We start from the raw sequence: 14,283 nt of genomic DNA, 5'->3' as shown, positions 1-14,283 counted from the left end.
CCCTTAAAATACAGTGCTTATACATTGCTTATACAGAAATAAGTGTTTTAATTACATTGTTTTGCTTGCAAAGAAAGCTGTCTCATGCTAGCACACAAAAGAATCCATGTGGGGCAGAAAACAAGACAGGAAGCTAATGGAAATCCAAGCGTAGGCTCACCAGACAGGCTAAGCTTTAGGGAAATTGATGGTAAAGGTTAGTTTGGGTCTAGGGGGCTCCATGGGCTGAGCAAGAGGAGGCTGAGGACCTTCATTCTTCTGCTTGCTGGTAAGGCGATCCTGTTTCAGTCCACCACGTTCCTGCGTTTTTCTGTCTCCCTACTCATTGGCTTCCTCTGCTTGCTAGTAGTTTCTGTTCACTCAAAATGTTGCCAGCATAGGTTCAGCCGACCATGCCCTGATTCTTGAAAGAGAATCTGATCAGCTCATGACATTAGTTTGAGCCAGGACATTCACATTGAAGGAACTGTCTGCCTGTGGAGCAGTTGTCTTTGGAACAGGAACAGGTTACTGCTGCTGTGTTGGAGGTGGCTGGGTGGTGTGACAGGAGCATGGGCTGCCATGGGCAGAATAGTCACTGTGACTAGTGCATCTGGTATAATTATTAATGGTGTGACCTAGAGTCCTTGCTATGGATACTCTGTATCTAAAGAATATATGGTAGGAAGGAAGAACAGATAGAGTACGTAAACCTTGTTCTTATGTCCACAAAGCATCTTCTAAAACATTTCCTGGCGCCCAACAGGAAGTAGTGTTACCTGTGAGTAGCTTCTTTTCTGATGCTTCTCATTTTCTGCTGAGGAAGGGAAATTACTTTACATTTAGTATTTGTTTTATTGGAAAAATACATTTTAGGTTTGGAGCTATTGCAGGATTCTTGTAGGGTTATAGATTTCTGCTCTATCCCTAGTCATGCAAGAGATTTAATGGAGGAGATAGTGAGCTGAGTATTGGTATTAAAAATCCATGGTTCTTAACCTTTCTTTAACTTTGGTTTTTATAGCTTTTGACTGTATTTGGGAATTTTCTAGAGAAACCAGTTGTCATGGAAATTTTCAGCCCACATTACAGCACACTGGTGTACATGTTTAATGCCGAGTTGGATGTGTGTAAGCAATTGTATAACGAACACGTGAAACAGGTAAGTAGGGGTTAAAGTCGAGCACGGCCACAGCTTCATTTGTGTGGGTGATGGATTTCAACTAGGGCTGCGTTTAATGATATCTAAAGATTAAATATAGGCACTGAGGCTTTGTGCTTTTATTTAATTGGTTTCCTTATGGAGAAGAAGAACCTGCTTTTGGATCATGATTCTTCTACTAATCAACTTACTGAACATATATTTTATATATTTGTATTATGAAAGTACCAAAATGAGCAATTGCTTACAAGGTTGGCATGTACTCTGATTAAACATTCCCTTTATTCCTCTTCACTGAAATAACGATTTACAGATTGAACGTGGAAATGTAGTTCTTAACAAGAATATGCCATTTACCTCAGGAAATATCAAATGGGCTAAAGAGGTCCTTGAACGACTTCAAAAGTTTTGGTCAAACTTTGCATCTCTCCAGTATCTGTAAGTAGCCAGGCTTATTTCATGGTAAAATTATCGTAATGACTCAGGCAGTTTTTACGTAGGGCAGGAGCTGTTCATTTTAGTGCTTAGAGTTTTTGCCTGTAACTCTTCTCATTGGCCAGGCTCATTGAGGAGGATTCACCCCCATGGTGTTAGGATATGTTTAATATATTTTTATGTTTTCAGGGCTCTTTTTTTCTTCTCATTTTTCTTTTCACCCACAATATGTTTATAGTATTCTATTATTTTTTTCCTTTCTCCAGTAACTGGTACTCCTTTTATTTTGCAGAGCTCTGTATCTTTCTCTTTGTTGAAGTTAGTAACTTGTTGCTGTTGGCATTAAGTAAATCTTTGGCGTTTCTTTTATTTCATAACTATGTCTTTTAAGGCAAAGATAATTCATAGTGTTATTTGGTCCTTATATTTCTCTTCCTGATTTTTTATAGTGTATTTTATTATATTTTGTTTTGTATATTATTGTAAAGTGTTACTCTGAAATCTAACATATAAAAAAGTAGAAAAAAAAAACCATATTCCTACAGATTATTGGAAAGTCCTGATGATGCTTCAGTTTATCAGAAGTATGTTGAAATGACAACTTTGCTAGACCAATTTGAAAATCGTATCTTTAATGAATGGAAAAGTAACGTGAATGAAATCTGTGAGTTCAATTTGAATCAACCCTTGATTAAATTCAGTGCCATAAATGGTCTTCTCAGTGTCAACTTTGACCCAAAGGTAAGGGGTTGATATTTTTAAGATGTTTTATACCTGTCATCTGATAGCTCCAGTCATTTATATTTTATTTTTGGGAAAATGACAGTGCTGTGAAGAATATAACTGAAAACTCCTAGTAAGTCTGCGTTTGAGATTTGTTTCCCAAATTCTATAGTCATTGCTCTTTATTATTCCTCATATTTATTTATTTATCACTTCTGTCTTCACTTGATAATGAGTTACTTGAGAGTAGAGTCTATTTCATTGTATCGTTGTGTTCTGTGTTTCTAGCACAGTGTCTGACACTTAGTAATACTTAATAAATGTTAGCTCAATTGAATGGAATCATTAGTCTTTTATTAGATGTATTCTGACTTGAATTATATTCATAGTACATATGCCAGTATTTTTTGTTAATTCAAATTTCATCATGTAAGTAAAGATTTGGGGAATCCATAGGAAATATGGAATAAAAAAACTTTTGTCATGCTTTGAGTGGACAATAAACTCAAATATGTTAGTTAAAAACATGATAATTTTTATAAAAATTTTCAAAAAACATAAAACAACATATAAATGCCAAAAATAATATTAACCATTAAATAATGTTTAGGAAATTACCCTCATTGAATAGATCTTTCGTTATCTAATAAATAAACAATGTAACAGAGAAATATCTTGTTTTCTGAATGTTTATCTCCTCACAATTTCATTACATGTTATGTAATAATGAAAATATAGGAACTTTAATAGCAATTATATATATGCTTGTGTGTGTGTGTGTGTGTGTGTGTGTGTGTGTGTGTGTGTGTATTACATGACTATGCTTTACAGGAAAGGATATAAGAACATCTATTTGTAAGCTGCTATTACAGAAAAAGAGTATTAGTTAAACATCTGGCTGAATTTCCATCTAGCAGAGGTTATATATTCATTTTTAGTGATTGCCCTATCTTTCATGGCAGTACGAATATATGCCTTAGGAAGCGGGAAAGTTAGCCTCACTGAGTTTTATAGTCATAATCTGTACTGTATTCTGATCTGTTTCTCTAAAATATTATAAAGAACACCATCACTTAGTTTTATAAACCTGAGCACACATACATAAATATATGACCTAGAGAACTGAGGATTTCCCCACCTTCTGATTTCGTGAAACCAATGTGTAGAAACTAAATTCCCGAGATGCTTTAGGGGTAAGTCCTATGATTCTACCTGAAGGGATTATGAGCACATGAAATATAGATTATAAACCCAAAATATATTGTACTAGTTAACCTAGGAGCAACATCCTAAGGCAGTCAACTGGTTTATTTTCTTAAGCATGTTGTGTGGTCTTTTCCACAGAACCTGTGATGTAAGGGTGTAGTCAGTTTGGCCACATGACACATACATACCTAAAAATCACTGTGCTATTAAAGATTACACAATTAAAATATAGGACTTATAGGGAAAATGGTGAGTAGGGGTACAGTACTCAAAAACCTTGTCAATGGTACATTGAAAAATAAGAACCTAGAAAAAACTAGTATAGTTTTACACATTTTAAATAATACATAAATACTACAATAAATATGACACTTTCCCTTGAAAAAGACCTGAAGTTTGCCTACAACATGGGTGTTAGAAGAGTTGCAACTTGTGCATTATTTGAAAGTGGCAGAAGGAGGGTTGTCTGAAACCAGGCAGAAAGTTGTACCAACAGTAGTGGATGGGTGTGGCTCATCATACGCGTGTGATCGAGGTGCCCAGTGTATGTTAAAGGTATGTGCACATGAGCATTTTGCATATTCCTAAGCCATTTGGTTAAGCTGACTGCAGTTTTTATCATTTACCTAGTATTTCTTGCTGATGAAATTTCAGATAAGCAAAGACAAATTATGTGGTATGTTCAGACTGCTCCCTAGTATACCAATCACATTGGAACAAATGTGTGTTTTTGAAAAAAGCATAACAACTAATGGTACTGCGAAAAGGTCGAGGTCTATCTATGGCCTTCCATTTTAGATCTTGTTGTGCATATGTTGCTGCCTTTTGCTTGAATTCTTTCTCCAGCAGTCACCGATTTATACCTTTATTGTTTGTACTTTTACATCACATGGAATATATATGATCATGGCTTTTTAAAAGCAGGTGAAACAAAAGCCTCTGACAATTTGAAAATATAGTAATCGTTGGATGAAATTTGAAGTGTTTTGATTTTAACTTGTGTTAAAATAGAATGATATTCTTAAAATATGTAATTATTCTCGATTGTCTTTTAATAGCTAGTGGCCGTATTAAGGGAAGTGAAATACCTCTTAATGCTGAAGAAATCGGGCATACCAGATTCAGCCTTAGCCATCTTCAAAAAAAGAGACACTATTTTAAAGGTTTGTGTTTTTAGATATTAGGGCATACCTTCAATAGAGATATTTCGAATTTTAATTATTAATATGTAGACTTTAGGATACTTTTATGCTTCTAAGGTTGACAAAGTAGTTTTAACATATTTGGCTTTTTTTTTTTTGTTTTGGGGTTCTCTTTGCTCAGTACATCGGAAACCTTGAACTTCTTGTGCAAGGATATAATAAGCTGAAACAGACTCTGCTGGGGGTTGAATACCCTCTGATTGAAGATGAGCTGAGGGCTGTGGACGAGCAACTGCAAGAAGCCGCAACATCGCTGACATGGCAGGGTGACTGCTGGGGGTACATTGAGAGGGTGAAAACAGCCACCTTGGAGTTAGAGCGCAGAGTTGAGCGCACACAGGATAACGTCAGAGTGATCCAGCAAACCATGAGGGCATGGGCCGAGTGCACACTCCTGCCCAGGAGAGAGCACAGAAGGGAGGCCGCCTTTATTTTGGAGGACAAGGGTGATTTGTTTATCAAAAAATACAAGCTCATCCACGAAGATGGCTGCAAGATACACAGCTTGGTAGAGGTAACTGCTTTGGAGGTTCTGAAATGTATAGATCTCTTCGTGTAGTTTAGAAAAGAGCCAAAATATTTAACCTAAGAGTGTAGAACTCTTCCGGGGCCTGAGGGAGCTTTTTGTTAAGCATTGAAAATGGAGGAATTTGCATTTCTTGCCTGGAATTTCTGTAGCCCTCACTATTCTCATTCTTGAGGGAGGAGGTTAGAACGTGAGATGTTTGATGAAACAGAAAGGTGAGAAATGGGATCCTTTTCTTTGTCATGGCTACATCCTCCTATGGATGCTGCTAATAAACACCATTATTTGTTGAGTGCCTATGCGTCCACCTATCTTGTTCACATCTCCTCTAACCCTCTCAGTCATCTCCTAAGGATGGCTGGAATGAGAACTTGAGCTTTTACTCTGAGGGGAAATAGCAGCCAGAGACTGTCTGCTCAGAGGCTTTCCCTGTTAAGTATAAACCACAGAGAAGAAAGGAGACATTAGACAGAGGGACTCTTAGGAGTTTATTCTAATAATCCAGGTGAGAAATGATGATGGCTTGGGCCAGAGTGGTAGTGATAAAAGCAGGCATACGCTGGATGCTTTTGGAAGGTGGAACCAACAGGATCTATTTTCTGTGACAAGTCAGAGGAGAGAGAAGTCGAGAATGACTTCAGGTTTTTGGTTTGATCCCCTGGAAGAATGGAGTTTCTTTTTACTGATACGGGGAGAACTGTGGTGGAGCAGATTTTGTAGGGAAAAAACAGGATTTGGTTTTGGGCATGTGAGTAAGAAGACATGCCTGCCCAAGTGGAGATTTTTAGTAGGCTGGCATTACAGATGGGAGTCTGGAGTTCAGAGGAGGAGTCCAGGTGAGCGACAGAGAATTGAGAGTCAGGAGCATATATATGATATGTAAGGCCATGGACTGGATGAGATAGGGTATGGGTTAACCATAGAGAAGAGCTGCATGGACCAGCCTTGAGGTCATCCTGAGGTCAGGGGAGGAGGATCTAGCACAGGATACTGAAAAAGAGGACAGCAAAGTAGGAAGCCAAAATCAAGGGAGGTGATGATGCCCTAGAAACCAAGTTAAGAAAGAGGGAGAGTTTAACTCTGTCCCATCCTAATTTAGGACAGTGAGAACTGAGGATGATCATTAGATCTGGCAATATGGAAGTCTTTGGTGACTGGCAGGAGCTGACTTGGTAGAGTGGAGGTTGGAAACCTGACAGGAGTGGAATGGGAGAAATGGGACGAGCCAGCCAATAACTCCTGAGTTCTCCTGTGGCGAGACATGAAAACTGGGCAGTACCCGGACATGTATGTCAGGCGTAGGGTGGGTTTCGTTTTTAATATTTGTTGATGTTTCAGGATGTCTGTTTGTGGCCTGAAATGATCTAGTAGAGAAGAAAGTATCCTGGCAGGAAAGTCCTTGAGGGAACAGGATTTAATACATTCAAGGTGGCTTTAGGTGGGTGCCTGGAGAGTTCATCTACCATAGCGGGAGGGAGGAAAGACGGAGAATAAGAATGTGGTGCTTGTAGTTGGGTGGTTCTGGTGATGGGGACAATAAGAAGGTGATTTCTGATTGATCTTAAGGAAAAAAGGTGGGAATAAAAATAGCATATTATGTATTCTGAGCATCCTTGTCAGATAGAATCTTCTCCATAGACAGATGCAGGCCTCGGGCATGGAGTGTCTCCTTCGGGCAGGTAGACCATGTACGCACTGCGACCTCATAAAGCACACAGGTGGGGCAAACACCGTGGGGAGAGGCTGGAAACCAGGGTAATTAGTCTCATGTCTCCCAGAAACTGGCCCTGAATTTTCTCATGTGTAAAGCAAAGATACTTGTCTCTAGGCTAATTCTCAGTAGGAGAACAAACAATGGATTATGGTTTTCCTGCTGGATATTGAATATAACCAATTATGTATCTCAGTCCACCATCATTTACTTATTAAGAAATATTTATTGTGAGCCTCCTAGGGGCCCAGTATCCTTCTAGATTTGTGAGATAACTTCAGTGAACAGAGCAGATAAAGATCCTTGCTTTCACAGAGCTCACATTCTAGTGAGAGCAGCAATAAACAGGAGACACAGTAGGTCACAGATGCTGGAATTCGTTATGTGCCGCAGGAAAAAGGTAAACTAAGAGCAGGGCACAAGAGTTCTGCAGTGCTTGGACTGGGGTGTGGGTTGTTTTGTTGTTTTTTTTTTAACTTTGAATTTTGTTTATTATTAAAAATGTTCATAAATACGTTTACAAAGTCAAAACCTAAATCAGGCTACAGTCGGAGAAGTCTAGTTGTCTAGTTTTCATCCTCATTCCTTCTACCCTATTGGTAAATCTACCTCCCCTGTAGGTAAATTTTTCAAATTAGCTTTTAGGTTCTTTTTTAAAAACATCAATACATATTGCTTATGTTTCCCACTTGGAGTGCCGCACACGCCACGTTACTTTTCTTGTTTAATGATATCCTGGGGGTCCCTCCGAAGCACCGTGCTCCATTCTCCTCATGCCCTTTTAAAGATGCCTGGTACCCAGTCGTGTGGCTGTACCATAATTTATTTAGCAGTTCATCTTTTGTTCTTACACATAGTGTTGTAATGAAAAGCCTGAGTGTAAGTCTTCTTGCACTTACATTAGTGTATCTTTGGAGTAAATTTCTAGAAGTGGGATTGTTGGGTCACAGGATAATTTGTAATTATGTAATTTGTAGGATATTGCCAAATTTAAGGGGTGTGTTTTTAAATAGGATGATCAGGGTAGCCCTAAATATGATGGTAAGATCTGAGCAGAGTTACAGAGTTAGCCTAGCGGGTTATAGAGTCACAAAGGTTATGGAGTTAGCCAAGTAGGCCTTTGGGCGAAGAGCGTTCCAGACAGAGGAGACAGTTTTCAGGAGGAAAACACCTGAAAGCAGGGAACCAAATGTGTGAAGCAAAGTGATCGAGGTGGACGGTACGGTGAGGTGAGGTCAGATGTTCATGGGGCGTAAGGAGGGGACAGGAAGGTCAGGGGAGATGTCGTAGGCCTTTGTACAGCCCCTGGTGTTTACGCCGTGGTACATGGGAGCCATGTTGCAGGACTTCAAGGAGAGGAGTAAACATGATCTAACTTTCATTTGAAAACGATTATGGCTGTCATATTGAAATGGGACAGTAGGGAGGTGAGGGATAGAAGAGAGCCAGGTAGCTCACTGTGGCAATAAGCTAGGTGACAGGTGGTGGTGCCTGAACCAGAGTGGCGACTGTGGAGATGATTAGAAGTGGCTGGATTCTGGATATACTTTGAAGTAAGTGGAGTGAAGAGAATTTCCGAACAGAGTGGGTGGTGGAGCATGGAAGAGGCATCTAGGATTATTCCAAGAGTTTTGTCCCGCACATCTGGAAAGATGAAGTTCCAGTCTATTCAGATGGGAAAGGCTATAAGAGAAAGAGATTGAGTGGGGAAGGTCAGATTTCAGTTTTAGACATTTCGATTTGAGCCGTCTGTCAGAGAAGTGAAGGAGTGGTGTCAATAACTGGACTTAACTAGTCTGGAGTTTGGGAGCAGCCTCCAAACTGGAAATGGAAATTAAAGAGAAGTGGGTGGCAGTGGCATTTAAACCAGGAGGCTGAATGAGATCACCAAACATGAGTCTAGAAGATAGGAGCAAATCAAAGACCGTTCTCTGGGGCACACCCTTCTCAGAAATTGGGGTGAAGAAGAACCAGCTAAAGGGGCAGAAAAAGAACTGACTGGATGAGGAAAACCAGGAGAGGGCCGTGTCCTGCGTGCCAGGTGAAGGAAGTGTTCGCAGGGTGACAGACTCACTCATCGAAACGGAAGGCGTGGTACACTCAGTGTTCTGTCTTGAGCATCTATAGCTCGTGATGATGATTATGATGATGTAAAGTTTCTGTTGACTTCCAAGGTTGTCTGAAATTTCTAAGAAAGCTTTAATTTTCCCTACTGATAAAGTTTAATAGGACAAAGGTTTTGTTCCTGCCTTCTTCGATTGCTGCCTGTATTAGTATCCTAGCGCTGCTGTAACAAAATCCCACAATAAGTGTCTTAAAACAACAGAAACTTACCCTTTTACAGTCTAGAGGCAAGAAGTCTGAAATCAAGGTGTGCGCAGAGCCAGAGCCCTCTTTAAAGGCACTGCCTAAGGCTGGTAAGCCTTGGGAGAATCTCAGGGGTGTTCTGACATGTAAAGAAGCTGTATATCTGGAAATTCGTTTTTTCAGTAGTATCTTAGTCATGCCATCCACTATTCTTCAGTTTTTGCTGAGATGCTGTGGATTATTCTGTGACTTTTAGGACACCCTTACAATTATTTATGCATTAGGATCTGTCTCATGGAAGACAAATGATAGATTACAATTAGGTTCTTCTGTTACAGTTTCTTGATAATAATATTAATAAAACATACTCCCTAAACACTAATCCAGTGGTGTCAGACCAATAAGATTTGTGAATCCTAATTAAAATGCATTGAAATTATTGCCTCTACATGATTAGAAATGGTTACAAAACAAGGTTTTGCAGTGTTATTCTCAGAGAATGCAGTTGAAATTTTCTACTAAATGGACTCATTTTGTTTCCTGAAGTCAAAAAACTAAGAAGCAGTGAAGTCAGTATGAGAACCGAGGAGAGCTTCCAACCACAGGAAACTCAACTTCAAAATAGAAACGAATTGATGATTTTCTTCTAGAAGTTGTGTCTGTTAAGTGCTTTCCCTCCCTCTTATCGGCAAATGGGTTTGAGCCTGGTGCTCAGACTTCGAGTGAGGAATGTGGCTTGGAGGAAAGCTGTGGATATAGGGCTGAGGGTGAGTCAGTTCTGCCTTTTCCTGCGGCTTCCTTTGTGGCTGGTGGACTCTCGGTGGATAGCCTGCGGTCAGGGATTAAGGTGAAGAGGGAAGGACAGAACCATGGAAGACTGGGTCTGGAAGGGACCTGAGTGATCATTTAGTGACCCAGAGCTCTTCTTTCTCTTCCTCTTTCTCCACTTGCCCTAAGTTGTTGAAAATAGAACATTTCTTTCTTTTTTTTTTTTTTTAATAAATGCCACTACAGTGATACAGACCGGATCTCTTAGTATGAAAAAGTACAAACAATGAGGCAAGCACAGGGATGTTTCTGTGATGTGTTGGAACGAGCTCTACCCTGGGGGAGTAGGAGGGATGTTTCTAGTTCTAGTTCTCTCAGCAGGTTGCTCCCGACCAGTGTGACACTAGTTGTGTTTTAGGTCTTTGCTTTCATATTTTTTAAAAAGAAGAAACTGAATAAGATGCTCTTTAAGGTGTTTTTGTTGTTGTTGTTTTATTATTATTATTATTAGTTATTATTATTAAGCTCTAAGATCTGTATTTCTCTTCTCAAGTGTCTACAAGAGTCAGGGCTACTGTGTACAGCTGCTCAGGATGTGTACTGCACAACTCCAGGGGTGCAGGACGCATATGCTATACAGATGTAAATGGTTCCACCTGGATGGTGGGCAAGAGAGCATCCTGGAAAGGGACAGTTCTTAAATTTGTTTGAGGGCAAGAAACTCATAGAACTTGCTCACCTCTGCCCTACTTTATCAGGAACTAGACTCGCCTCTGTGGTTCTGATTTTTACATATACCACACACCTGTGAATTCTGGGTCGTACATCCACAGTAGCAAATAATCAAAGAAAGCAGAAAGCATAGTCAAATACATCTAGAATGCACTGGGAACTAGTATATTTCTTATCTATATTTGAAGATAGCGGTCTTCGTAATGACTTTTCCTGTAAAGAATGACTTTTGAATGTATTTTGTGAATGAATCAGATCTTTACCATCTAGTTTAAGGTTCTGCAGCGTAACAATGGAACGTTCCTGTGTTGTACGCAAAAATCTCTTTAACAAACCATTTAAATGGAAAGCTTTCTTTTTTATACTCACTGGTGTTTATATTCATTTATTAATATGTGTATGTTTCTAGGAAAACAGGAAGCTCTTCAAAGCCGATCCTTCTCTGGATACCTGGAAGATTTATGTAGAATTCATCGATGACATTGTGGTAGAAGGCTTTTTTCAAGCAATAATGCATGACTTAGATTTCTTTCTGATGAATACAGAGAAGCAGTTGAAACCTGCACCATTTTTTCAAGCACAAATGATCTTAATGCCCCCTGAGATTCTGTTTAAACCTTCTTTAGAAAGAGAAGCTGGGGATGGCTTCTATGATCTGGTAGAAGAAATGCTATGCAATAGTTTTAGAATGTCCGCCCAGATGAAGCGAGTAGCAGTGCACCTGGAAATAGCAAATTATCAGGTATTTTCTTTGTAAATGGGTAAGAGCTTTTATATTCATGATTCAAAAATAAATTAATGGAGAGCACAAGGAAAGAAGTTGGTAAAAGCAACACGATTTTTTATTTTACCAACTACTATCCCTTGGAAGAATTGCTTTGGATGTTATGTTGAACATAATTAATAGAGCAAAGTTGGTTTTAATAAGTGCTTGGTTTTCCTCTCATTTAGAATGATATGGATAACATGTTAGGCCTGGCAGAGGTCAGGCAAGAGATAATGAACAGAGTGGCGGGCGTCATCACCAAAGTCTTGGACTTCAGAAACACCCTGGACACGTACGCTTACCTCTGGGTGGATGACCGAGCTGAGTTTATGAAGCATTTTCTCCTGTATGGCCAAACTGTATCATCTGAGGAAATGGACGCTCAAGTAAATGAAGAAATCCCCGAACAACCACCAACTCTTGACCAATTCAGGGAACAGGCAAGGAAAACCTTTAGCTTTTAATGTAGCTTTTAATGTAGTTTTTGGCTTTGGGTTGAGTTATTATAGTTATCTTTTTTTTTTTCTGATTATAGATTGACGTTTATGAGGCTTTGTATGTTCAGATGACCAAATTTGATGACTTCAGAGTGTTTGATAGTTGGTTCAAGGTGGACATGAAGCCTTTCAAAGTGAGCTTGCTAAACATTATTAGGAAGTGGAGCTGGATGTTTCAGGAGCATCTTTTGAGATTTGTCATCGACAGGTAGCCCTTTGTGCTTTGGTATTTGGAATTATAATTTAACACCTGACTGCTGTCTAAAATTGGAATATTTCATGAGCATTGAAACTGCGAGTTTTATAATGGCAATAACAAGTAATGTTTGTTTAGGTAAATAATGAAAACGAGTCAATCAGAAGTCTTAGGTGTTTTAATGAGCTTAATTTGTGTTTGTGTGTGTATGTCTGTTTCTATGTATATTTAATAGTCTGAATGAGCTACAAGAATTTATAAAAGAGACAGATGCTGGGCTTCAGAGAGAATTAAGTGAAGGCAGTCACGATGGTTTAGTTGATATCATGGGACACCTTCTGGCTATAAGAAGCCGACAGAGAGCTACTGATGAACTCTTCGAACCACTAAGAGAAACCATCACACTCTTGGAAACCTATGGCCAGAAGATGCCTGAGCAAGTCTACATTCAGCTAGAGGTAAGTATAGTGGTAAAATAATAGTAATTACCAGGAATTGAGCATCTCAATTAGCCCAGTTCTTTACATGCACACTCTTATGACATCTTTATAACAGCCTGTAATGTAGACATGAATGTTTTTATTTTACAGATTAGGAATCTGAAGCTTAAAGGGATTTGATAACTTTTTCAAGATCACACAAATAATAAAGGCAGTCAACACGATTCTAGGTGTTCCACGCCACAATACTCTTAACCGCTATGCCCTGCTCCTTCTTGTTAGAAAGTATTTAGGTAATAACCTCTAAGTTGCTTTTTTGAGGTCCACTTTAATTGTCACCTTCACACATGAAATATGTCCCAGCTCTTTTTCATTTAAAGCTGCCTGCCAATTGAGAAGTGTCTATGGAAATATACCATGGACTGGTTAATAAAAAATAAACAAAGCCCAATTTGGATGGAGAAATCACTGTGTTTCCTAAATAGTATTTCTGTGTCATCCTTCCGTTTCTATGCTCTGGAAAGACTTGGTGGCTGCTGTGAGCCATATGAAGAGCAAAGTATTTTTAGTTATAACTGAAACCGTGACTGAAGATCTCACAGTTAAGGCTCTGTTTCCATGCCCTCTTGAAATTCTATAGATGGTTTATTTACACCATCTACCAGTTTCCAGGATGGGCTTACATTTAACTGTACAATGTTATCACTGGACACATTAACTAAAAAACTTCTATTTAATTCTAGTTTAGTGATTAGAGCATGAAACTCAAACTTAAATTTGTTTTTAAGAACTGTGCAAGTCCATTCCATCTGCTTGCCTCAAAGCGTGCAGTGAAATATCCCTCAAGATATCTCATTTTTTTTCTATACTATCTCCAATTTCTCACTTTCTATTCCTTTTTTTTTTTTTAATTGAGGTGAAATTCATAATTTGCATAACAAAATTAACCATTTCAAAGTGTGGTGTTTGTTACATTCACAATGCGGTGTAACAACCACCTCTTTTATTTAATTTCAAACCATTTGCATCACCCTGAAAAGAAACTCCACACCCATTAGATGTCCTTCCAACCACCACCATCTCTCCCGCCACCAACTCTTGGCCACTGCCGATCTTTTTCTGTCTCTATGAGTTTACTTAATCTAGAGCCTTCACATAAATGGAATTTTACTATATGTGACCTTTTGTGTTTGGCTTCTTTCATTTGGTATAGTAGTTTTGAGTTTCACAATGCAGTATCTATCACTACTTCATCCCATTTCATGGCCAAGTAATGTTCCATTGTGTGTATGTGTGTGTGTGCGTATGTAGATATATATACATATATCTGTTCAGCCTTTCATCTGTTGGACATTTAGGTTGTTTCCATCTTTCAGCTATTGTGAATAGTGCTGTGTGAACATTGGTACACAGGCCTTTGTTTACGTACCTGTTTTCAGTTCCTTTTGGAATTAAGAATGGAATTGCTAGGTCATATGGTAATTCTAAGTTTAACTTTTTGAGGAACTGCCAAACTGTTTTTCACGTTAGTCACCTCATTTTACATCTCATTTTGTTTTGTGAGGATTAAATGCAAAGTGTATTTACAAGTGCTCTCTTAGCTATAAAGAATTATTATATATGAATTATTAAA

General features: G+C 38.8%; 1 protein-coding gene across 8 annotated transcripts in view; it reads left to right on the top strand.

The window, feature by feature from the left end:
• Positions 1-14,283, top strand: part of LOC105294974 (dynein heavy chain 11, axonemal) — a 128,174-nt gene that overhangs the window by 35,861 nt on the left and 78,030 nt on the right. For 7 of the 8 annotated variants that reach the window (XM_023532793.1, XM_023532765.1, XM_023532780.1 and 4 more), the window contains 9 exons: positions 1,004-1,141; positions 1,455-1,579; positions 2,122-2,317; positions 4,564-4,668; positions 4,829-5,221; positions 11,161-11,493; positions 11,703-11,957; positions 12,053-12,222; positions 12,446-12,668. In XM_023532793.1, the coding sequence (XP_023388561.1) occupies positions 1,004-1,141; positions 1,455-1,579; positions 2,122-2,317; positions 4,564-4,668; positions 4,829-5,221; positions 11,161-11,493; positions 11,703-11,957; positions 12,053-12,222; positions 12,446-12,668 (1,938 nt within the window). The remainder of the gene's footprint in view (positions 1-1,003; positions 1,142-1,454; positions 1,580-2,121; positions 2,318-4,563; positions 4,669-4,828; positions 5,222-11,160; positions 11,494-11,702; positions 11,958-12,052; positions 12,223-12,445; positions 12,669-14,283) is intronic. The other variant, XM_023532768.1, reaches the window with a different exon arrangement.

The sequence above is a fragment of the Pteropus vampyrus genome, unplaced genomic scaffold (assembly GCF_000151845.1).
Source record: "Pteropus vampyrus isolate Shadow unplaced genomic scaffold, Pvam_2.0 Scaffold4, whole genome shotgun sequence".
In the NCBI taxonomy this organism is placed as follows: domain Eukaryota; kingdom Metazoa; phylum Chordata; class Mammalia; order Chiroptera; family Pteropodidae; genus Pteropus; species Pteropus vampyrus.
This window is presented reverse-complemented; position numbering and strand designations above follow the sequence as displayed.